Source organism: Eubalaena glacialis, chromosome 7 (assembly GCF_028564815.1).
Source record: "Eubalaena glacialis isolate mEubGla1 chromosome 7, mEubGla1.1.hap2.+ XY, whole genome shotgun sequence".
Lineage (NCBI taxonomy): Eukaryota > Metazoa > Chordata > Mammalia > Artiodactyla > Balaenidae > Eubalaena > Eubalaena glacialis.
In genome coordinates this window covers 69037888-69062593 of record NC_083722.1, presented here as the reverse complement: position 1 = coordinate 69062593, position 24706 = coordinate 69037888, and the positions used below count along the sequence as shown (strand labels likewise).

Below are 24706 nucleotides of genomic sequence, written 5' to 3'. Positions count from 1 at the left end.
TTTCCCAAGGATTGTACCAGAATCTCTTCCAATATTATGTGATTTTTTTAATCCAGTCCTTTCCATTCAGATTACAGATAATTGCCAATGTTCTTCTGGTTTATTCTCCCAAAGGTCCAGAAGTGGCCTCTTTCTCTACATCCTGTCAACATTTACTTGTAAATATTTAGCAACTTTACTGGTAAAATTATTTCACTGTTTCATTTTCCTGATTATTAGTTTGGTTGAACATCTTTTGGCCATTTTTTTCGTTCTGTGAATTATTTGAATTACCTGTTTGCCCTTTTTCTTACTGGTTTTTCTTTTTCCTTTTTGTTTTGGCTGCGCCATGTGGCTTGCAGGATCTTAGTTCCCCGATCAGCAATCGAACCCGGGCCCGGCATTGAGAGCACGGAGTCCTAACCACTGGACCACCCTGGATTTTTTTTTCTTATTCTGTAGTTCTTTTTCCTGAATTTTAGACAAAATAGAGTGCAAATATTTTTCTCCTGCCTTGTTACTTGCCTTTTGACTTTTTGTTATCTTAAGTCATATGGAAGTCTTTTTTATTTTTTTTAAAATTTATTTATTTTATTTTTAGCTGTGTTGGGTCTTCATAGCTGCGCACGGGCTTTCTCTAGTTGTGGCGAGCGGGGGCTACTCTTCGTTGCAGTGCACGTGCTTCTCATCACGGTGGCTTCTCTTGTTGCGAAGCACAGGCCCTAGAGCACGTAGGCTTCAGTAGTTGTGGCACGTGGGCTCAGTAGTTGTGGCACACGGGCTTAGTTGCTCCGTGGCATTGGAAGTCTTTTTTATTTATTTATTAAATTATTTATTTTGGCCGCACCATGCAGCTTGTGGGATCTCAGTTCCCTGACCAGGGATGGAACCCAGGCCACAGCAATGAAAGCGCCAAATCCTAACCACTAGACCACCAGGGAACTCCCCTGGAAGTCTTAGTTTTTGTGAGTAAACTTGTCAGTCTTTCTGTTTGTTGGCTTCTTGGTTTTTATGTCTTGATTAAGCCCCATGATTTCCCAACTTAAAATTTTTTTAAATTATTTTTCTGTAACATTTTTATAGTTTAAGGTTAGCCTTCTACTCACTGGAATTATATTTTTTGGAACAGTGAGGTGGGAGGTCTAACTTTATTTCCAAGCCAGTCATCTCATTTGTTGATGATTCATCCTTTCCCCACATATTTGAAATTCCATTCTTATCATAAACTAAATCCCTATATATATATTTGGATCAATTTCTGTATTCTAAAATATTCTATTCATATATTTGTTTATTCTTAAGCTGGTATATCAGTGTTTCGTTCACCATGATTTTATAGTACCTTTGGATGTCTGATAGGACCTATCCCCCATTCATTGTTTTTTATGTTTTTTTTGCTTTTTTTTTTTTTAAACTTCTGAATGTTCTTTGCTATTCTTGAGCACTTTGCTGTTCCTGAGCATCTGTTCTCTGTTACCTTGAGAACCATCTGGTTAAGTTTCACAGAAATCCTTTGAGATTTTTTTTTTTTTTTTTTTTTTATACTGCATGTTCTTATTAGTCATCAATTTTATACACATCAGTGTATACATGTCAATCCCAATCGCCCAATTCAGCACACCACCATCCCCACCCCACCGCAGTTTTCCCCCCTTGGTGTCCATATGTCTGTTCTCTACATCTGTGTCTCAACTTCTGCCCTGCAAACCGGCTCATCTGGACCATTTTTCTAGGTTCCACATACATGTGTTAATATACGATATTTGTTTTTCTCTTTCTGACTTACTTCACTCTGTATGACAGTCTCTAGATCTATCCACGTCTCAGCAAATGACTCAGTTTCGTTCCTTTTTATGGCTGAGTAATATTCCATTGTGTATATGTACCACAACTTCTTTAACCATTCGTCTGTCGATGGGCATTTAGGTTGCTTCCATGACCTGGCTATTGTAAATAGTGCTGCAGTGAACATTGGGGTGCATGTGTCTTTTTGAATTATGGTTTTCTCTGGGTATACGCCCAGTAGTGGGATTGCTGGATCATATGGTAAATCTATTTTTAGTTTTTTAAGGAACCTCCATACTGTTCTCCATAGTGGCTGTATCAATTTACATTCCCACCAACAGTGCAAGAGGGTTCCCTTTTCTCCACACCCTCTCCAGCATTTGTTGTTTGTAGATTTTCTGATGATGCCCATTCTAACTGGTGTGAGGTGATACCACATTGTAGTTTTGATTTGCATTTCTCTAATAATTAGTGATGTTGAGCAGCTTTTCATGTGCTTCTTGGCCATCTGTATGTCTTCTTTGGAGAAATGTCTATTTAGGTCTTCTGCCCAATTTTGGATTGGGTTGTTTGTTTCTTTAATATTGAGCTGAATGAGCTGTTTATATATTTTGGAGATTAATCCTTTCTCCGTTGATTCATTTGCAAATATTTTCTGCCATTCTGAGGGTTGTCTTTTCGTCTTGTTTATGGTGTCCTTTGCTGTGCAAAAGCTTTGAAGTTTCATTAGGTCCCATTTGTTTATTTTTGTTTTTATTTCCATTACTCTAGGAGGTGGATCAAAAAAGATCTTGCTGTGATTGATGTCAAAGAGTGTTCTTCCTATGTTTTCCTCTAAGAGTTTTATAGCGTCCGATCTTACATTTAGGTCTTGAATACATTTTGAGTTTATTTTTGTGTATGGTGTTAGGGAGTGTTCTAATTTCATTCTTTTACATGTAGCTGTCCAGTTTTCCCAGCACCACTTCTTGAAGAGACTCTTTTCTCCATTGTATATCTTTGCCTCCTTTGTCATAGATTAGTTGACCATAGGTGCGTGGGTTTATCTCTGGGCTTTCTATCTTGTTCCATTGATCTATGTTTCTGTTTTTGTGCCAGTACCATATTGTCTTGATTACTGTAGCTTTGTAGTATACTCTGAAGTCAGGGAGTCTGATTCCTCCAGTTCCGTTTTTTTCCCTCAAGACTGCTTTGGCTATTCGGGGTCTTTTGTGTCTCCATACAAATTTTAAGATGATTTGTTCTAGTTCCGTAAAAACTGCCATTGGTAATTTGATAGGGATTGCATTGAATCTGTAGATTGCTTTGGGTAGTATAGTCATTTTCACAATATTGATTCTTCCAATCCAAGAACATGGTATATCTCTCCACCTGTTGGTATCATCTTTAATTTCTTTCATCAGTGTCTTATAGTTTTCTGCATACAGGTCTTTTGTCTCCCTAGGTAGGTTTATTCCTAGATATTTTATTCTTTCTGTTGCAATGGTAAATGGGAGTGTTTCCATAATTTCTCTTTCAGATTTTTCATCATTGGTGTATAGGAATGCAAGAGATTTCTGTGCATTAATTTTGTATCCTGCAACTTTACCAAATTCATTGATTAGCTCTAGTAGTTTTCTGGTGGCATTTTTAGGATTCTGTATGTATAGTATCATGTCATCTGCAAACAGTGACAGTTTTACTTCTTCTTTTCCAATTTGTATTCTTTTTATTTCTTTTTCTTCTCTGATTGCTGTGGCTAGGACTTCCAAAACGATGTTGAATAATAGTGGTAAGAGTGGACATCCTTGTCTCATTCCTGATCTTAGAGGAAATGCTTTCAGTTTTTCACCATTGAGAATGATGTTTGCTGTGGGTGTGTCGTATATGGCCTTTATTATGTTGAGGTAGGTTCCCTCTATGCCCACTTTCTGGAGAGTTTTTATCATAAATGGGTGTTGAATTTTGTCAAAAGCTTTTTCTGCATCTATTGAGATGATCATATGGTTTTTATTCTTCAGTTTGTTAATGTGGTGTATCACATTGATTGATTTGCGTATACTGAAGAATCCTCGCATCCCTGGGATAAATCCCACTTGATCGTGGTGTATGATCCTTTTAATGTGTTGTTGGATTCTGTTTGCCAGTATTTTGTTGAGGGCTTTTGCATCTATATTCATCAGTGATATTGGTCTGTAATTTTCTTTTTTGTAGTATCTTTGTCTGGTTTTGGTATCAGGGTGATGGTGGCCTCATAGAATGAGTTTGGGAGTGTTCCTTCCTCTGCAGTTTTTTGGAAGAGTTTGAGAAGGATGGGTGTTAGCTCTTCTCTAAATGTTTGATAGAATTCACCTGTGAAGCCATCTGGTCCTGGACTTTTGTTTGTTGGAAGATTTTTAATCACAGTTTCAATTTCATTACTTGTGATTGGTCTGTTCATATTTTCTATTTCTTCCTGGTTCAGTCTTGGAAGGTTATACCTTTCTAAGAACTTGTCCATTTCTTCCGGGTTGTCCATTTTATTGGCATAGAGTTGCTTGTAGTAGTCTCTTAGGATGCTTTGTATTTCTGCGGTGTCTGTTGTAACTTCTCCTTTTTCATTTCTAATTTTATTGATTTAAGTCCTCTCCCTCTTTTTCTTGATGAATCTGGCTAATGGTTTATCAATTTTGTTTATCTTCTCAAAGAACCAGCTTTTAGTTTTATTGATCTTTGCTATTGTTTTCTTTGTTTCTATTTCATTTATTTCTGCTCTGATCTTTATGATTTCTTTCTTTCTGCTAACTTTGGGTTTTGTTTGTTCTTCTTTCTCTAGTTCCTTTAGGTGTAAGGTTAGGTTGTTTGTTTGAGATTTTTCTTGTTTCTTGAGGTAGGCTTGTATAGCTATAAACTTCCCTCTTTGAACTGCTTTTGCTGCATCCCATAGGTTTTGGATCATCGTGTTTTCATTGTCATTTGTCTCTAGGTATTTTTTGATTTCCTCTTTGATTTCTTCAATGATCTCTTGGTTATTTAGTAACATATTGTTTAGCCTCCATGTGTTTGTGTTTTTTATGTTTCTTTCCCTGTAATTGATTTCTAATCTCGTAGCATTGTGGTCAGAAAACATGCTTGATATGATTTCAATTTTCTTAAATTTATTGAGGATCGATTTGTGACCCAAGATGTGATCTATCCTGGAGAATGTTCCGTGCGCACTTGAGGAGAAAGTGTAATCTGCTGTTTTTGGATGGAATGTCCTATAAATATCAATTAAATCTATCTGGTCTATTGTGTCATTTAAAGCTTCTGTTTCCTTATTTATTTTCATTTTGGATGATCTGTCCATTGGCGTGAGGTGTTCAAGTCCCCCACTATTACTGTGTTACTGTCGATTTCCTCTTTTATAGCTGTTAGCAGTTGCCTTATGTATTGAGGTGCTCCTATGTTGGGTGCATATATATTTATAATTGTTATATCTTCTTCTTGGATTGATCCCTTGATCATTATGTAGTGTCCTTCCTTGTTTCTTGTAACATTCTTTATTTTAAAGTCTATTTTATCTGATATGAGTATAACTACTCCAGCTTTCTTTTGATTTCCATTTGCATGGAATATCTTTTTCCATCCCCTCACTCTCATTCTGTATGTGTCCCTAGGTCTGAAGTGGGTCTCTTGTAGACAGCATATAGATGGGTCTTGTCTTTGTATCCATTCAGCAAGCCTGTGTCTTTTGGTTGGAGCATTTAATCCATTCACGTTTAAGGTAATTATCGATATGTATGTTCCTATGACCATTTTCTTAATTGTTTTTGGTTTGTTTTTGTAAGTCCTTTTCTTCTCTTGTGTTTCCCACTTAGAGAAGTTCTTTTAGCATTTGTTGTAGAGCTGGTTTGGTGGTGCTGAATTCTCTTAGCTTTTGCTTGTCTGTAAAGCTTTTGATTTCTCCATCGAATCTGAATGAGATCCTTGCCGGGTAGAGTAATCTTGGTTGTAGGTTCTTCCCTTTCATCACTTTAAGTATATCATGCCACTCCCTTCTGGCTTGTAGAGTTTCTGCTGAGAAATCAGCTGTTAACCTTATGGGAGTTCCCTTGTATGTTATTTGTCATTTTTCCCTTGCTGCTTTCAATAATTTTTCTTTGTCTTTAATTTTTGCCAATTTGATTACTATGTGTCTTGGCGTGTTTCTCCTTGGGTTTGTCCTGTATGGGACTCTCTGTGCTTCCTGGACTTGGGTGGCTATTTCCTTTCCCATGTTAGGGAAGTTTTCGATTATAATCTCTTCAAATATTTTCTCTGGTCCTTTCTCTCTCTCTTCTCCTTCTGGGACCCCTATAATACGAATGTTGTTGCGTTTAATGTTGTCCCAGAGGTCTCTTAGGCTGTCTTCATTTCTTTTCATTCTCTTTTCTTTATTCTGTTCCGCAGCAGTGAATTCCACCATTCTGTCTTCCAGGTCACTTATCCGTTCTTCTGCCTCAGTTATTCTGCTATTGATTCCTTCTAGTGTAGTTTTCATTTTAGTTATTGTATTGTTCATCTGTTTGTTCTTTAATTCTTCTAGGTCTTTGTTAATCATTTCTTGCATCTTCTCGATCTTTGCCTCCATTCTTATTCCGAGGTCCTGGATCATCTTCACTATCATTATTCTGAATTCTTTTTCTGGAAGGTTGCCTATCTCCACTTCATTTAGTTGTTTTTCTGGGGTTTTATCTTGTTCCTTCATCTGGTATGTAGCCCTCTGCCTTTTCATCTTGTCTATCTTTCTGTGAATGTGGTTTTTGTTCCACAGGCTGCAGGATTATCGTTTTTCTTGCTTCTGCTGTCTGCCCTCTGGTGGTTGAGGCTATATTAGAGGCTTGATGGGAGGCTCTAGTGGTGGTTAGAGCTGACTGTTGCTGTCGTGGTCAGAGCTCAGTAAAACTTTAATCCACTTGACTGTTGATGGGTGGGGCTGCGTTCCCTCCCTGTTGGTTGTTTTGCCTGAGGCAACCCAACACTGGAGCCTACCTGGGCTCTTTGATGGGGCTAATGAGAGACTCTGGGAGGGCTCACGCCAAGGAGTACTTCCCAGAACTTCTGCTGCCAATGTCCTTGTCCCCACGTTGAAACAGAGCCACCCCCCGCCTCTGCCGGAGACCTTCCAACACTAGCAGGTAGGTCTGGTTCAGTCTCCCCCGGGGTCACTGCTCCTTCCCCTGGGTCCCGATGCGCACACTATTTTGTGTGTGCCCTCCAAGAGTGGGGTCTCTGTTTCCCCCAGTCCTGTCGAAGTCCTGCAATCAATTCCCACTAGGCTTCAAAGTCTGATTCTCTATGAATTCCTCCTCCCGTTGCCGGACCCCCAGGTTGGGAAGCCTGACGTGGGGCTCAGAACCTTCACTCCAGTGGGCGGACTTCTGTGGTAAAAGTGTTCGCCAGTCTGTGAGTCACCCACCCACCAGTTATGGGATTTGATTTTACTCTGATTGCGCCCCTCCTACCATCTCATTGTGGCTTCTCCTTTGTCTTTGGATGTGGGGTATCTTTTTTGGTGAGTTCCAGTGTCTTCTTGTCGATGATTGTCCAGCAGCTAGTTGTGATTCTGGTGTTCTCGCAAGAGGGAGTGAGAGCACGTCCTTCTACTCCGCCATCTTGGTTCCTCCTCCTTTGAGATTTTAATTGACATGACATTGAATTGAGATTAATTTAGAGTTAATTGGCAAATTAATAGTATTGAGTCATCTCAGAAACATCGGTATGTCATAGTTTATGCTGCCTCTTCACTAAAGTTTTTTTTTAATAATTTTCTTCACTTAGGTAATGTGCATGTCTTGTTAGGTTTATTCCTAAGTATTGTTTTACTTTTGTTATGGCCATGAATGGATCCCTTTTCCATTACGTGGTTTAAATTATTATTCCTGGGTAATTGGGGAGCTATAGATCTTGGTAAATTAACTTTGTATCTGGTCAACTTGCTGATCTCTAGTTCTGGTAGTTTTTAGTTGATTATATTTCTAGATAGTCATATTATCTGTAAGTAATGAGTTTGTTTCCAATATTTAAACTTCATTTAATTTTTTACTTGACTTTATTGAAATGGCTAGGATCTTCGTTACAACATGTATGAGGCTAGTGAGAACAGCCATTCCTGTCTTCTCTTTTTAGTGGGGTTGATTCTGATGATGTCTCCTGATAGATTCTGGCAAGTAGATATGATTGGGTAGACTCCATTCCCTTCCATTTCTAGCTTATTGAGGGTATTAATTTTATAAGATAATTTTATATATTAAAGTAAGTAATAATATAGCATTGAAATACATTAACCCTTTGGGGAGCTATAATTCTGTTGTATTTTGTGGTAGAGAATCAGAAATACCCTAATTTTGTCAAACAAGAACCACCAGTGGTACAAGAAGAAATCATATGAATTCCGAAAGCAACCAAAAGGGAAGTGACAAGTTATACTGACTCTGTTAGAGATGCAGGTATTTTCATATTTGTCATCTCATTGGATCACCTTGTAAAGGAGCCATCTCTGGGATTTCTGGGTTTTCCTCCTTGCAGTTCTTTTTAATATGTTTTCCTATTTTACAGGAGTTACTTGGAAAAATAACATCATTTCGAGATGGACTAAATGAAATTAAAGATGACATTGGCTGTTGCCTTGTTGCTCTTATGTCCCACGGAGAAGAAGGCTTTATCAAAATGAAAGATGGTGAAAAAGTCAGCCTGGAAGGCATTTTTGAAATGTTTAACAATAAAAATTGTCCAGCACTTCAAGAGAAACCAAAAATCTTTATAATCCAGGCCTGCAGAGGAGGTAAATGGAGACCTCTTTGTAATAGTTCTGTTTCTAGGAAATTCTCATATTGATGATTGAAGAAAGAAAAGTGAGTTTTAAAAAATTATTTTACATTAGAGGACACTTAGTTGATGTAACTTTAGTTACGTAGTATAGTAGGGACTTTGAGCTGGGAGGAAAGGATGAAGGGAAAGCTTTCCTGGGATAGGATAGTTAATTTAGGCTGAGGAAGGGTCTAAGTCTTTAAATTCATGAGGTGGGTTGGGGAACTCAAATTCTGGGAGAGAGGTGGGCAATTTCCAGGGGATGTCCCACCGTTCATGTGATTCCAGGTGGCTTGTGGGACTAATGTCTGATTTATGTTAACTTTGGTGGATATTTCTCTCTCTTATGGAGATACAAGCTTGTTGTGACTTTTATTAAAGGTTACTGGTGTCAGTGGTGTATTATCGTAGTTTGCATTTTCATTCCTCAAAAAATAGAGAGAAGAGACAATGGTGTTGAAACAGATGATGAACCCATGGACTCGGATGACAGATCAGAGAAGAGGAGGCTGCCTACATTCAGTGATTATTTCATCATCTATCCCACCCAGGCAGGTAAGACAGTGAGGCTTGATGACAGTGAGATACACATTCGTCCAGAGGGTTTAGCTTATTCCTAATGATTTTGAAAATCTTATTATTATTTTTTTAGATATATATTTTTTAATGCTTTTCTTTTTTTTTTTTTTTTTTTTTTAATTTATCTTATTTATTTATTTATTTTTGGCTGCGTTGGCTCTTTTTTGCTGCGCCCGGGCTTTCTCTAGTTGCGGCGAGCGGGGGCTACTCTTCCTTGTGGTGGGCGGGCTTCTCATTGCGGTGGCTTCTCTTGTTGCAGAGCGCAGGCTCTAGGCACGTGAGCTTCAGTAGTTGTGTCACACAGGCTCAGTAGTTGTGGCACACGGGCTTAGTTGCTCCGCGGCCTGTGGGATCTTCCCGGACCAGGGCTCGAACCCGTGTGCCCTGCATTAGCAGGCGGATTCTTAACCACTGCGCCACCAGGGAAGGCCAGAAAATCTTGTTTTTTTTTTAAGCTGTGCCACGTGGCTCATGGGATCTTAGTTCCCTGACCAGGGATTGAACCCAGGTCCTCAGCAGTGAGAGTGCTGAGTCCTAACCACTGGACTGCCAGGGAATTCCTGAAAATCTTTTTAAAAAATAATATCTGTGCTTTACAGATTGATGTACATAAGGAGAAATTTTCATTAACCTACCCATCTTCAACTGTTCCACTTTCAGAGATGGCAGGTTTGCATCTGACTGTTCATCTCTTCCAGGAAGACGCCATCCTTTTAGCAAAGTATCACATAGTAAATAAGATCATTGGCTCGCATGTGAAAAAGATCTTGGTCCAAAGCCAGCTCTGCCACTTGCTGTCTTTGAGACCTTCAATACTTCTTAGCCTCTAGATATGTCAGTTTCTTTATGCAAAAGAAGAATGATGAAATATACTTGTGTCATTGGGATGTTATATAAATTAAATTATGTAGTGCAGGTATTGTGCTTATCATGATAACTGGCATAATAAGTTAAAAAAGAAATTAATATTATTACTAATATATTATGCTGATTACATTATTATCCTTATTACTATACTGTTAATACTAATAAGTTAAAATCCAAAAGAATCTTGTGTGCTGAAGGGGTAAACTTGATTCAGTTGTGAAAGGGAAACAGGAAAATGTAGAGAAGATAGAAATAAATGGTCAAGGGCATTTATTTAGCTGTTTTTATCTTGACTTTCTTCAAAAAGGATTAAAATAGCTTATGTGTGTGTATATACACATATACACACACACACACATATATATATATATGCAATTCAAGATAAAATGTTAGTGAAGAAATGGAAGCAAAGGAAAATAAGGACAATAATGTAAAATGAAAATATCCCCATTAAAGTTAGATGTAACTTTATTCATCCAAGAGAGATGAAAACATATGTCCTGGGACTTCCCTGGTGGTCCAGCAGTTAAGACTCCGTGCTCCCAATGCAGGGGGCCCGGGTTCGATCCCTAGTCAGGGAACTAGATCCTGCAGGCATGCCACAACTAAGAAGCCTGCATGCCGCAACAAAGATCCTGAGTGCCAAAACTGAGACCTGGCACAGCCAAAACTAAATAAATATATAATAAATAAATAAATATTAAAAAAAAAAAAAGAAAGAAAGCATATGTCCTGATAGACACTTGTACATAGCAAGTGCAAGCAGGTTTATTTGAAATAGTCAAAGACTGGAAACAACCCAAATGATCAACAGGTGAAAGAATAAACAAATCATGGTATATCATACATAGAATACTACTCAGCAATAAAAGAAATAAGCTCCTGATGCATGCTACAGCAAAGTGAAGCTCAAAATAATCCTGCTGACTGAAAGAAGTCAGACAGAATAAAGCAGATACTGTGTGTTTCCATGCATATCAAATTCTAGAAAATGCAAACCAATCTATAAGACAGCAAATCAGTTGTGTTTGGAGATGGGAGTGGAGAGGGAAGGAAGGATTACAGAGGGGCATGAGGACATTGGAGGGGGCTGATTGGATTCATTATCTTGGTTGTGATGGTTTCACCGAAGTATACATATGTCAAAACTTACTAAATTGTTTGCTTAAAATAGGTGCAGGACTTCCTTGGTGGTCCAGTGGTTAAGAATCCACGCTTCCAATTCAGGGGTCACGGGTTCCCCTGGTCAGGGAACTGAGATCCCACATGCCGCGTGGTGCGGCCAAAAATATATATATATGCAGATGCTTGTCAATGATCAATCATACTTTAATAAAGCTGTAAATTTTTTAAAAAGTTAGATGTAAGACAAGCATGCCCACTCTCACTCCTACTGTTTGACATGGCATGGGTAGTCCTAGCTAATGCATTAAGATAAGAAAAGATATAAGGATCAATATTGTAGAAATCACGTTATAGTTATAGTTATAGTCATTATAACTATAGTCACATTATAGTCATTATAGTTTTGAATATCTAGCAGTAATCACTTAGAACATATAATAGAAAAGAAAAAAGATACCATGTTATTTTTTCTTGCTTTAGTGAATGATGTCTACGAATAACTAACAAAAGATGAGCAAGAACTTTATTAGAGAAAATGAGAGAACATTCCGGAAAGGCATAAAGAAAGACCTGAATCAGTGGTGGGAAATACCGTGCTCATGGTTGGCATTTTCAATACCATGGAAATGACCTTTTTTTCCCCAAATGAGTTTGTAAATTGAATTCTACGTGTTTTTTCATGGAATTTGACAAACTAATCACAAAATTATTATGGAACAGTTAAGGGTCAAGACGAGGAATCTTGAGCTCCAATTTTGTTGAATGAATGAATTTCATGACTATGTGCTGGCTATTAATGTTGAGGACTAGAGATTCAGTATTGAACAAAAGAACTAAAAATCTCTGCCTCCATGGAGCTTATGTTCTAGGGGAGGAGACAACAGTAAACACATACAGAAAATAGATTCTGGGTTGCTTTATGATTCCATGTCTATGAAGTTCAAAAACAGGCAAAACTAATCTATGGTGGATGGTAGAAGTCCGGATGCTGCTTGTCCTCAGGGTGCACAGTGTTTGGAGTGGTTATGACCAGAGCAGCAAGAGGCGACTTCTGGAGTACTGGTATCATCGTGTTTCTTGATGAGGGTGCCAGTTATGGGGGTGTGTTCATTTTACGAAAATTTATTGAGCTATTATATACCCATATGCTTTGCATACTTTTCTGTATGATGGTTACCCTTCAGTGAAAAGTTTACCAAATAAAATGTTAGATTGTGGTAAGTGCTATGGAGAAAAGTAATGCAGGAACCAGGGAGAGGGAGTATTGAGGGGTAGAAGTGGAGATTGTAATTTTTTTTTGCGTTTTTTTTTTGGCTGCATTGGATCTTCATTGCTAAGCACAGGCTTTCTCTAGTTGCGGCAAGCAGGGGCTACTCTGTTGCGGTGCGTGGGCTTCTTATTGCTGTGGCTTCACTTGTGGAGCACTGGCTCTAGGGTGTGCAGGCTCCAGTAGTTGTGGCTCACGGGCTCTGGAGCTCAGGCTCAGTAGTTGTGGCTCACGGGCTCTGGAGCTCAGGCTCAGTAGTTGTGGCACATGGGCTTAGTTGCTCCGCGGCATGTGGGATCTTCCCGGACCAGGGATCAAACCCATGTCCCCTGCATTGGCAGGTGGATTCTTAACCACTGGGCCACCAGGGAAGTCCCGAGACTGTGGTTTTAAAAAGAGATGTGTAGAGATGTTTCCACTGAGAAGGTGATTATTGTGTAGAATTGAAGGCCATTATTGTGTAGACTTGAAAGCCATGAGAGTGTGAGCAATGCAGATATTTGAGAAATTGTGTCTTCTAAGATATGAATACTTAGTAGAAAGCAATAACAAAAACTCTATCAGCCGGTACATAGACAAACAGATCATTGGGATAGAATAAAGAATGTAGAGGTAGAACCAAATATATAGGGAAACGAGACATGTGACAAAGAAGCCATTGCTAATCAATGGTGAAAGGATGGACCATTTAATAAGTGATGGGAAAACTGGCTTCTCAACAGGAGAAAAACAAGTTTATTTTCTTATTTCTTGGTGTAGGGTTCCTTGTATCTTTAATCATGTGGAATCTCTATCTGTAGTTATGTTCCCTTCTTTACCTCTAATATTTCTGGCTTTCTTCTTTTTTTTCTTGATCAGTCTTGCCAGTGGTTTATTTATTTAGTTAAGAACCCATTTTTAGTTTTGTTAATCCTATTATTATGTTTGTTTTTGATTTCATTCATTTGTCTCATATTTCCATTTTTCTCCATTTTTTAAGGGTTTATTCTACTCTTAATTTCCCAACTTTTTCAGTTAGGTACTTGGGTCATTATTTTCTACCTTTTAAAAAAAATAAGCATTTTTAAACCTATAATTCCCCTCTAATTACTGCTTTCACTGTATCTTTTATATTTTAATATATAACATTTTTATCCTTCAGTTCCAAGAATTCTTAAATTTCCATTATTCTTTTACCCATTAGTTATTTAGAAATATGCCTCTAAATTTTTCTGGTATTGAAATTTTAAAATTTATCCTTTTATTATTGATGTCTAGTTTATTCGTGAGAAAGAATATCAACTATGATACCAATCTGAAATCGGTTGAGACTTGATTTATGTCTTGATCTGTAGTAAATTTTTTAATGGCTATTGATCTATCATGAATATTCTATATATTCTTAAGAATATGTGTTCACTTCTTGAATACAAGGTTCTATATATTTCTATTAATTGAGCTTAGTTGTGTTGTTCCCAGTCTCTACTAAAGGTCAAGCAGACATATTTAGTAATTTGTCCGCTTGACCTGCCAATAACTGAGATAATGTGTTACTATGTCATGTTATCATGGTGGATATGTCAGTTTCTTCTGTAGTTCTATTATCTATTTTTCTTTTCTTTATATATTTTGAGGCAACTTTAGTAGAGGCATATGATTTTAGAATTGTTACACTTTGTGGTGAAATAAATATTTTAATCATTGTTTAGTGAATCTACTATCCCAAATAGTGCTTTTTTTGGTATTAGTTTTTCTCTGATATTAATATAGATACCCCAGTATTCTTTTGGCCCATATTTGCCTGGTATATCTCCTTCAGACCTTTTTCTATTAACCTTTCTGGGCCCTTATGTTGTAGGTGGTCCTTTAAACAGAATATAACTGGATTTTGTTTTTTAATCCAGTCTAATATCAATCTTCTTACTGGTGAGTTAGGACAATTTATCTTTATTGTGACTAATGATATATTTACATTTTTACCATTTTACTTTGTGCTATTTATTTTTATTTGCTTTTTTCCCCTCCTTTATTGCTCTTTTTTAAAAAAATTGAAGAATAGTTGGTGTGTACAATATTATGGTAGTTTTATTGCTCTTGTTTTTGATTGATTGTGAGTTTAGTTTGTTATTCTTACGTTTTATCCCTCTACTGACTTGGAAGGTATGCGTTTCGCATCTCTTCTTCTCCTGGTACCCTGTGAAATGTTATAAATAAGTAAGCTTATTCTTACTGCCTGATGATACACAGAACCTTAGAACACTAATTCTCATCACCTTCCACACTTAAGCGCTATTGTTCAACATTTACTTCTAACTTTTATTGTTTGTATCTTTATTTATATGAAATTATTTATGTATTCTTACACTCCTTCTCCTTCCACCCTAATTTTCTTCTAAATTAGGACATTAACCCAACACATTTTCATCAGATAGGTTGGCGTGTTCTAGGGTGACAAGCACGATGCTAGGTAATGCCTATTCCTTTTTTAAAACCCCACAAATTAGAACACTTTTGTGTGTATATTTTTTGTGTGTGTATGTTTTATACAGTGTGTGTTTGTTTATATTTATGCATGTGTTTACCATTTTCTTCTCTATCTGTCCTGAATCTCAGGCCATTTTCTTTCTTCATGAAGTATATCCTTTAGAAATTCATTTAAGGAAGATTTATAGGTGGTAAGTTCACTTTACACCCAAATCTGGCCGATCATGTAACAGTGTCTTTGCTTGTTCTTCCTTGTGATTCCATCATTTATTTCTTTAAACATTTCATGCACAGTTATTTTATATTTTGTACCTTATACTTTCAATATCTAAAGTCTTTGGGGATCACTCTTGTGGTCGTTTCTGTTACCTGTCACTCATGGGGGTTTGTTTCTTTGTGTGTCTGAACTCTTAGCTCATTTATTGAATCTTAATCTGTGATACTCCTGGGGGCATAATTCAGTTATGCTTTCCTTGAGAGAGGATTATCACCCTCGTGGACCTCTGTAGCTCTGCTCAGGGTCACATGGTTAATGCAGGATCTTAAATTCATCTCCCTATCTCCCAGGTACACCTTCCAGGCTTGACATTTCCCCTTAGACACAAGAGCAACTCTGGTTTTCCCATTTGCTTTCCACTTCTAGCTCAAGTTTCAGCTTCCTCGTTCGGAGGAATGGCATGCCTTGGGGATTTCCATTCATTCCTATCAGCCCAGAATAGCATTAAACTTTTGCTTTAATCAAGAATTAAGCTTTATAGCTGGAGCGATATTTAAAGTACCCAAAGTGCCCAAAGTGGAAAACTTGGAATATGTGATAAAATGAATCTTTTGGATCACCCATTTTTTTTGGCATAATCCCAGTTCTTTTTATTTTTAAATTTTTTTTTTTTTTTTTTTTGACAGGGAAGTAGGATTTATTGGTGGGCACGAGTAAGGAGGGGACAGCGCCAAGGCTCTCGTGAGCGCAGGGCCCGCCATTTGTCCAGAGGGCCGCAATTAGGGATGTATATGACCCCACAGCCATCCGGGATGAGCCGCTTTTCTGCCACCATGTTTTCAAATTCGTCTGCATTAAACTTAGTAAATCGCCACTTCTTGGAGATGTGGCTCTTCTGGCAGCCAGGGAACTTGACCTTGGCCCTTCGGAGGGCCTCAGTCACATGCTCCTCGTTCTGCAGCTTGGTGCGGATGGACATTATGACTTGGCCAATGTGGACCCTGGCCACTGTGCCCTGGGGCTTTCCAAAGGCACCTCGCATACCCGTCTGGAGCCTGGATTGGGGACAGCATGCCAGTCATGATGGCCACTGGAAAGGGCTGTCTCCGAGGTCCCTTAGGGCAACCCATACAGGCAACAGGCTGCATACTCTACCGAGGAGGCTGCTATTTGCAGCCACTGCGCACCGGGCCCCCATGGGGAAAAGAGCACAGTCGGCTTAATTGGCTGCAAATATTTTTTAAAATTTTTAATTAATTTATTTTTTATTTTGGCCGTGCCACGTGGCATGTGGGATCTTAGTTCCCCGACCAGGGATCAAACTTGTGCCCCCTGAAGTGGAAGCTCGGAGTCCTAACCACTGAACCACCAGGGAATTCCCTTGGGTCACCCATATTTACCTGATTGGATGAGGCAGTACCAAATATGTGTGGGGATGGGGGGCAAGGGGTACTTCCATATACCATTGATGAGAGCAAGTTATAATGCCTCTTTGGAGAGCAATGTGTGATACCTAGAAAGTTTGTTTATTCCACGACCCAGCAATTTCACTTCTGGGTATACACCCTAGTGCTGCAGTCTCCAAATCAGGGGGCCACAGTGAAGTCACACAGCTATACTTAATTCTGTGAACCACCAGCTCAGGTGAGGTATGGTTCCAAAAATTAGATCGTGCTGTGTTCTTTTTGATATCACATTTTGGTGGTAGCTAGGTTTTGGAGGTTCGCTGAGCTAAAAAGCAAGTACCATGGTGGTATCCTAGGTTGAGAAGTCATGCAGTGCCCAAAAGGGGCACACATCCCATTAGTAATTGTGGTTATTTAAGAATGAGGGAATTCCCTGGCGGTCCAGTGGTTAGGACTCTGTGCTCTCACTGCCGAGGGCCTGGGTTCAATCCCTGGTCGGGGAACTAAGATCCCATGAGCCGCTCACACAGCACAGCCAAAAAAAAAAAAAAGAATGAAAAAAATATTTTTTTATCAATTTGTATGACCATCACCTTTCAGTTTTTTTGACCATCTATTCATGTGCCTATTGGCCATAATGTATCTTCTTTTGCCCAATATTGCATTGGGTTGTTTGTTTTCTTATTAAGCTGTATATATTCTGAATACAAGTCCTTTCTCTGGGACGAGTTACAAATATTTTCTCCCAATCTGTGACTGGCTTTTCATTTTCTTAATGATGTCTTTCAAAAAGCAAAAGTTTTATAAGCCTTGGTGGTTCAGTGGTAGAATTCTTGCCTGCCAAAAAACAAAAGTTTTAGATTTTAAGTTCAATTCATCATCTTTTTTTCTTCTATGGCTTATGATTTTTGTATTGTAAGAAACTTCTGTCTACCCTGAGGTTGAAAGATGTCCCATGTTTTTTCTGTTCCAACCCAGGTTTACTATGAGAGTGTGCAATTTTAATATTCCCATTGAATTTCCACACTATATAGACATATTTCATGTTTTTCAGTCTAATAATAAAGATAATTTCAGTAAACTCTTGAATACCCCCAAATAAATTCCATATGGTTGTATTTAGGGCGATTTAGCTTAAAATGCTAGAGCAAAAGTCAGCAATAAAAAAGATAGAAAAGGAATAAATAAAGCAAATATGACAAAATGATAACTCTTGGATCTGAGGGATGATTATATGGGGGGTTGTTAAACTTTGCTTTCTACTTTTTTGTATATTTGAAAAGTTGTATTTTAAAAATGCCTATAAAAAGAATGTCCTCTTGAGAGGTTATGTGCTATTGGTCACATGAGTTCTCTGTGATTGTGTCTTAATGCAAGTGTTTCTGTATTCTTGATTCAAAGCCATTTTCCAGGTTTTAACTATGGGTCAAAGAACAAGTTTGCTGTAAGTTAGAGGAGGAAAATGGATGAAATGACTTTTTTCCTTTGTAGATCATGTGGCTTTGCGGGACCCCCGCACCGGCTCTGTGATGATCAAAGCAATGACCGAAGTCTTTAAACAGTATGGAAATAAGTGGCACATTGCTGACTTCTTCACCAAAGTAAGTAAATTCCAAGTGAACATGTGCTCCATTCTGTCTAAAGCTAATGCACTTGATGAGAACGTTTTCACGAGAAGATTGACTTAAGCCCGAGAAAGCGTGAGAGATGGTGAGAAGTTGTTTGGAAACAGCAGGCTGATGGTGCATTAGGAGGACTGTCGCAGAAGTCACGGCCGAGCCAGGTGCGAAGGGAAACTGATAGTGACACTTTATTCATCGGTACATGAGTGAGTTGGATTTTAGGTGAGCTTTGAAGTTCTGCTTGCTCTGTGGTCCTGCTGGCCTGACTTAGCCTCTTCCCAGGGAGAGGGGAGAACCCAAAGGCTTCTTCAAGGAAGAAGCTCACATTTGTCTGAATGTTCACTGAATGAATGAGTGGCCAAGAATTGCAGCAGATTTATACACGAACCGTAGTTTGGAGGAGGGCCTGATGATAGTGGTTTATCATATCAAGATTGAAGAGTAATTTTCTGCGTAATCTGTGGGTTTTATTCCTAAAGAGAGCTAATTAGAAGAGGTTGTAAATGAGCACAGTAACAGCAACACTAACACCCACTGCAGGTCTCACTCTGTGCCAGTTGCTGTTCCCTGCGCTTCACAGATATCAATACATTAAGTCTTTCAACAGCTCTCAGGCAGGTACTGGGATTCCCATCTCCTATTACAGATGGAAAGCGGCCTTGGCTTTCCAACCCGGCAGAGCACTTCTAGAGCTCATGCCTTAACCACAGTTATACAGGATTACTTACTCCTTATCTCCCCAAGTTATGGTAGCTATTTTTATTTCTTTTAAAAAATTGTTTAATGCTTTACATATGATGCTTAACAGCTTTCAAAACTCCTTTTCACCTCATTTTTTTTTTAACATCTTTATTTGAGTATAATTGCTTTACAATGTTGTGTTAGTTTCTGCTGTATAACAAAGTGAATCAGCTATATGTATACATATATCCCCATATCCCCTCCCTCTTGCGTCTCCCTCCCACCCTCCCCATCCCACCCCTCGAGGTGGTCACAAAGCACGGAGTTGATCTCCCTGTGCTATGCAGCTGCTTCCCACTAGCTATCTATTTTACGTTTGGTAGTGTATATATGTCCATGCCACTCTCTCACTTCATCCCAGCTTACCCTTAACTCCTCCCCATGTCCTCAAGTCCATTCTCTTCGTCTGCGTCTTTATTCCTGTCCTGAGCCTAGGTTCATCAGAACTTTTTTTTTTTTTCGATTCCACATATATGTGTTAGCATACGGTATTTGTTTTTCTCTTTCTGACTTACTTCACTCTGTATGACAGACTCTAGGTCCATCCACCTAATACAGATAACTCAATTTCGTTTCTTTTTATGGCTGAGTAATACTCCATTGTATATATGTGCCACCTTCTTTATCCATTCATCTGTCGATGGACACTTAGGTTGCTTCCATGTCCTGGCTATTGTAAATAGTGCTTCAGTGAACATTGTGGTACATGTCTCTTTTTGAATTATGGTTTTCTCAGGGTATATGCCCAGTAGTGAGATTGCTGGGTCATATGGTAGTTCTATTTTTAGTTTTTTAAGGAACCTCCATACTGTTCTCTGTAGTGGCTGTATCAATTTACATTCCCACCAACAGTGCAAGAGGGTTCCCTTTTCTCCACACCCTCTCCAGCATTTATTGTTTGTAGATTTTTTGATGATGGTCATTCTGACCGCTGTGAGGTGATACCTCATTGTAGTTTTGATTTGCATTTCTCTAATGATTAGTGATGTTGAGCATCCTTTCATGTGTTTGTTGCCAATCTGTATATCTTCTTTGGAGAAATGTCTATTTAGGTGTTCTGCCTATTTTTGGATTGGTTTGTTTATTTTTTTGATTTGAGCTGCATGGGCTGCTTGTATATTTTGGAGATTAATCCCTTGTCAGTTGCTTCATTTACAAATATTTTCTCCCATTCTGAGGGTTGTCTTTTCATCTTGTTTATTGTTTCCTTTGCTGTGCCAAAGATTTTAAGTTTCATTAGGTCTCATTTGTTTGTTTTTGTTTTTATTTCCATTTCTCTAGGAGGTGGGTCAAAAAGGATCTTGCTGTGATTTATGTCATAGGGTTCTGCCTATGTTTTCCTCTAAGAGTTTTATAGTGTCTGGCCTTACCTTTAGGTCTTTAATCCATTTTGAGTTTATCTTTGTATATGGTGTTAGGAAGTGTTCTAATTTCATTCTTTTACATGTAGCTGTCCAGTTTTCCCAGCACCACTTATTGAAGAGGCTGTCTTTTCTCCATTGTATATTCTTGCCTCCTTTATCAAAGATAAGGTGACCATATGGGCATGGGTTTATCTCTGGGCTTTCTATCCTGTTCCATTGATCTATATTTCTGTTTTTGTGCCAGTACCATACTGTTTTGATTACTGTAGCTTTGTAGTATAGTCTGAAGTCAGGCAGCCTGATTCCTCCAACTCCATTTTTCTTTCTCAAGATTGCTTTGGCTATTTGGGGTCTTTTGTGTTTCCATACAAATTGTGAAATTTTTTGTTCTAGTTCTGTGAAAAATGCCATTGGTAGTTTGATAGGGATTGCATTGAATCTGTAGATGCTTTGGGTAGTACAGTCATTTTCACAATGTTGATTCTTCCAATCTACGAACATGGTATATCTCTCCATCTGTTTGTATTGTCTTTAATTTCTTTCATCAGTGTCTTATAGTTTTCTGCATATAGGTCTTTTGTCTCCTTAGGTAGGTTTATTCCTAGGTATTTTATTCTTTTTGTTGCAGTCGTAAATGGGAGTGTTTCCTTAACTTCTCTTTCAGATTTTTCATCATTCATGTAGAGGAATTCAAGAGATTTCTGTGCATTAATTTGGTATCCTGCTCCTTTACCAAATTCACTGATTAGCTCTAGTAGTTTTCTGGTAGCATCTTTAGGATTCTTTATGTATAGTATCATGTCATCTGCAAGCAGTGACAGTTTTACTTCTTTTCCAATTTGGATTCCTTTTATTTCGTTTTCTTCTCTGATTGCTGTGGCTAAAACTTTCAAAACTATGTTGAATAATAGCAGTGAGAGGGCTTCGCTGGTGGTGCAGTGGTTGAGAATCTGCCTGCTAATGCAGGGGACACGGGTTCGAGCCCTGGTCTGGGAAGATCCCACATGCCGCGGAGCAACTAGGCCCGTGAGCCACAACTACTGAGCCTGCGCGTCTGGAGCCTGTGCTCCGCAACAAGAGAGGCCACAATAGTGAGAGGCCCGCGCACTGCAATGAAGAGTGGCCCCCGCTTGCCACAACTAGAGGAAGCCCTCGCACAGAAATGAAGACCCAACACAGCCAAATAAATAAATAAAAATAAATAAATAAATAATAATTAAAAAGGTGCTAATAATTTAAAAAAAAATAGTTTAAAAAAAAAAAACAGCGGTGAGAGTCAGCAACCTTGTCTTGTTCCTGATCTTAGAAGAAATGGTTTCAGTTTTTCACCATTGAGAATGGTGTTGGCTGTGGGTTTGTCATATACGGCCTTTATTATGTTGAGGTATTCATCTCATTTTAAGGTAAGCTCTTGGGGGGAAAAATGTTAAATGGAAGGAGTATAGACAATTTTGACAGTCATTCTAACCATATTTCCAAATCTCTTATATTGCTCAATTTCTCTCTTTAAGAAAATAGTTTCTTGTCAGCGTCTCAATAAAATGTAATAATAAAGACAGATTTAACCTACCATAAGTAGAAATCCATTTTAGTTAATGCTAAGTGAAAGTTGTTTTGCCGACTGGTGTTCATTAAGTCTTTATTGAACAGCATTCATTTTTATAAAATTGAAAGCCAATTTTTTTTTAACTGAATGAAAGATTCTTTAAATTCTATAGTGCTTTACAGTTTTCAAAAGTTTCACACATGTTTTCATATAATCCCATAATAACCCTTCTCCCCCCACCCCTACATTACCCCTGCACCCTTCCCTCTCCCCATGGTAACCACTAGTTCTCTATATCTATGAGTCTGCTTCCTTTTTTTTTAATTCATTGGTTTGTTGTATTTTTCAGATTCCAAATATAAGTGATATCATACAGTATTTGTCTTTCTCTGACTTATTTCACTTAGCATAATACCCTCCAAGTCTATCCATATTGCTGCAAATGGCAGAACTTCATTCTTTTTTATGGCTGAGTAGTATTCCATTGTGTGTATGTATGTGTGTGTGTGTGTGTGTGTGTGTGTGTGTATGACATCTTCTTTATCCATTCATCTGTTGATGGACACTTAGGTTGTTTCCATACCTTGGCAATTATACATAATGCTGCTATGAACATTGGGGTGCATGTATCTTTTCAAATTAGTGTTTTTGTTTTTTTCGGATATGTACTCAGGAGTGGAATTGCTGGGTCATATGGTATGAACAGCATTCTTTTTTTTTTTTGAAATGCGGGATCTTAGTTCCCCAACCAGGGATGGAACCTGCATCCCTGCAGTGGAAGCGTGGAGTCTTAACCACTGGACCGCCAGGGAAGTCCCAACACTGTTCATTTTTAAAGCACTTGCTGAGTAGACACTGGCAAGAAAGTCCAAAAATGAGCATGATGCGACCTTTGCATTAAAGGCACTTAGAGCTTAGTGAGGCAGCAGATGGTGGGGTTACAAGCAGCACTGGAATTAATAGAGCTATTGGATACTTTGGACAAAACATAATCCAATGCTTTCATATGCCATGAGTTACCAAGGCTCAGAGAAGGTTACTATCTTGCCTGATGTTACCCAGGGGCAAGTTGACTTGAACCCGGGTCTGTGCACGCAGCCACTCGATGCCTTCAAGCACTTGGTGGGTGGTGTCTGCATTGTTTTCCTGGTGCAGTCAGAGAATTCTGCCGTCTCCTTCTGTGGGCTTTACTAAGAGGCTTTTGCTGAGGGCTTTACATTCTTTTGGACAGTTTGTGCTTTTATCTTACAGGTGAATAACAGAGTGGTGCACCGTGAATTTAATCTTCGTAATGAACCAATAAAAGTATCACTTGTAATGGAGTCAACTTTAACTAAATTTGTATACTTTTGACATCAGGAAGATTAAAAAAAGAAGGACTGCTTTACAATAGAGTTTGAAAAGAGCTGTGAGCATTTGTAGCATTGTACTAATGGTTACCATTTTGCATTTTTGTCATTGGTTGTATTTGTCCAATTTGTTTTGTGTATATATATATATATTATTTTTCTAAGATTTAACTGTGCTTACTTGATACTTGTAAATAATTTGACTTTTTTTTTTAAAAGATCATTGTTTTCTGAAAAAAACGTTTTCCTGAACCGTTACCAAAACATGGACGTCCAGCTCCATTTGTGTACTGTTTTTATCCTGTGTTTCTCTTGGTGATTACACCCTACCTTCTCCACTCTCAGCTTGGTGCTGGTGCTAAGCCTCAATTTCTTGGCTTAGTCAAGAATTGCCTGTGTGTGGTCTTGTCCTCTGTTTTACCTTATTTACCCAGATTGTTTTCTGCAGTCAGTCTGATCTCCTCTTTGACTCCGTAAGCCATTCTCAAGTCTTACCTGGATGTCTCTGTGCCCTTGATGCCTTCATGTGTTCCATCTTCCATCCATTTCCCCGCTTCCTCCTTGCTGCCTCATACCTTTGAACTGCTGTTTTCTCCACCTGGAACCCTCTGTTCCACCCCACATAGGTAAGTCCTTTCCATCCTTCAGAGTTTGGTTCAAGCATCACGTGCACAGCCCCTCATGCTAGGTCAGCTTCTTCTAAGTGCTCAGATACCCTCTGCTTCTCTTCTGTAGCATTGAAATGACTGTCTAGTGGCTGTTTAATCTCTCTCTCCAGTTCAGTCGTAAGATCCGAGAGGCAGAGGCTGTGTGTCTCATTCATGGCTGCATCCTAGCTTCCATCCGTGCCTTAGGACACAGAGAAGCCATGCAATGAGCGTTGAGTGAGTGACTGATCCCTGTCTTTTAATTATTTTATCCATCCCTCAGACCTCTGTGCATATCTAGCCACTTGCTACTTATCCCCACACACGTGGATGTCTCATGGCTACTTTAACTTAACAAGTTGGACGTTAACCTGAGTTTCCCCTAAATCTCTTTATAAAACCCATCCCATTGTTAATAATCCTTTGACTCCCCACTGCTGCTGGATGTACCCCAAAATCCCGTAGGAGAATGTTGCAAGTCTTTCTCCGTCAGGCTTTATCTACACTACTCTTTTACTGCCTGTTTGTCCTCGTAATTCGCCCTTCCCTTAATAATCCTGTCTCACAGAATCGGGCTTGTGGATCAATGACTGTGGATAAACACTCTTGGATATGTTATCATATCATAGTTCAATCTCTCCTTTCTGTCTGAAATGCCCTTCATTCTCACTGTGTGCTTCCTCTATACTGTGTATTCTTTAGGGTGCAACTTGGGTCCCCTCCCACTATAAAGTAAAGCTGTATGTAGACTAGTGTTTTTAGAGTAACAAACTGTGGACTGAGCATGACTGATGGGCCTGTACGAGGATGCAGGTGTTTGGTCAGAATGCTCTGAAGACTGAGAGCCAAACTGACTGAAGCAATCCAGAATCTCCAGGCCTGTCTCCATTTCAGGGATAATTGTGTCCTTTTTAGTTAATGTGATTTCTTAAGTATAAATATATGTGATTTAATTTTTAA

The 24706-nt window shown here is 38.6% G+C and overlaps 1 protein-coding gene and 1 non-coding gene across 2 annotated transcripts in view; one reads left to right on the top strand and one right to left on the bottom strand.

Annotated features, from left to right (window-relative positions):
* The window catches only part of CASP14 (caspase 14), a 29756-nt gene extending 5050 nt beyond the window's left edge, over window positions 1-24706 (top strand). The window contains exons 4-7 of the mRNA XM_061195288.1: window positions 8302-8527; window positions 8992-9108; window positions 17969-18078; window positions 23002-24706. Of these exons, the coding sequence (XP_061051271.1) occupies window positions 8302-8527; window positions 8992-9108; window positions 17969-18078; window positions 23002-23103 (555 nt within the window). The 3' untranslated portion in view covers window positions 23104-24706. The remainder of the gene's footprint in view (window positions 1-8301; window positions 8528-8991; window positions 9109-17968; window positions 18079-23001) is intronic.
* Window positions 16170-16304, bottom strand: LOC133095811 (small nucleolar RNA SNORA70). Its single transcript, XR_009701674.1, has one exon. It is a non-coding gene; the product is annotated as a small nucleolar RNA SNORA70 (small nucleolar RNA).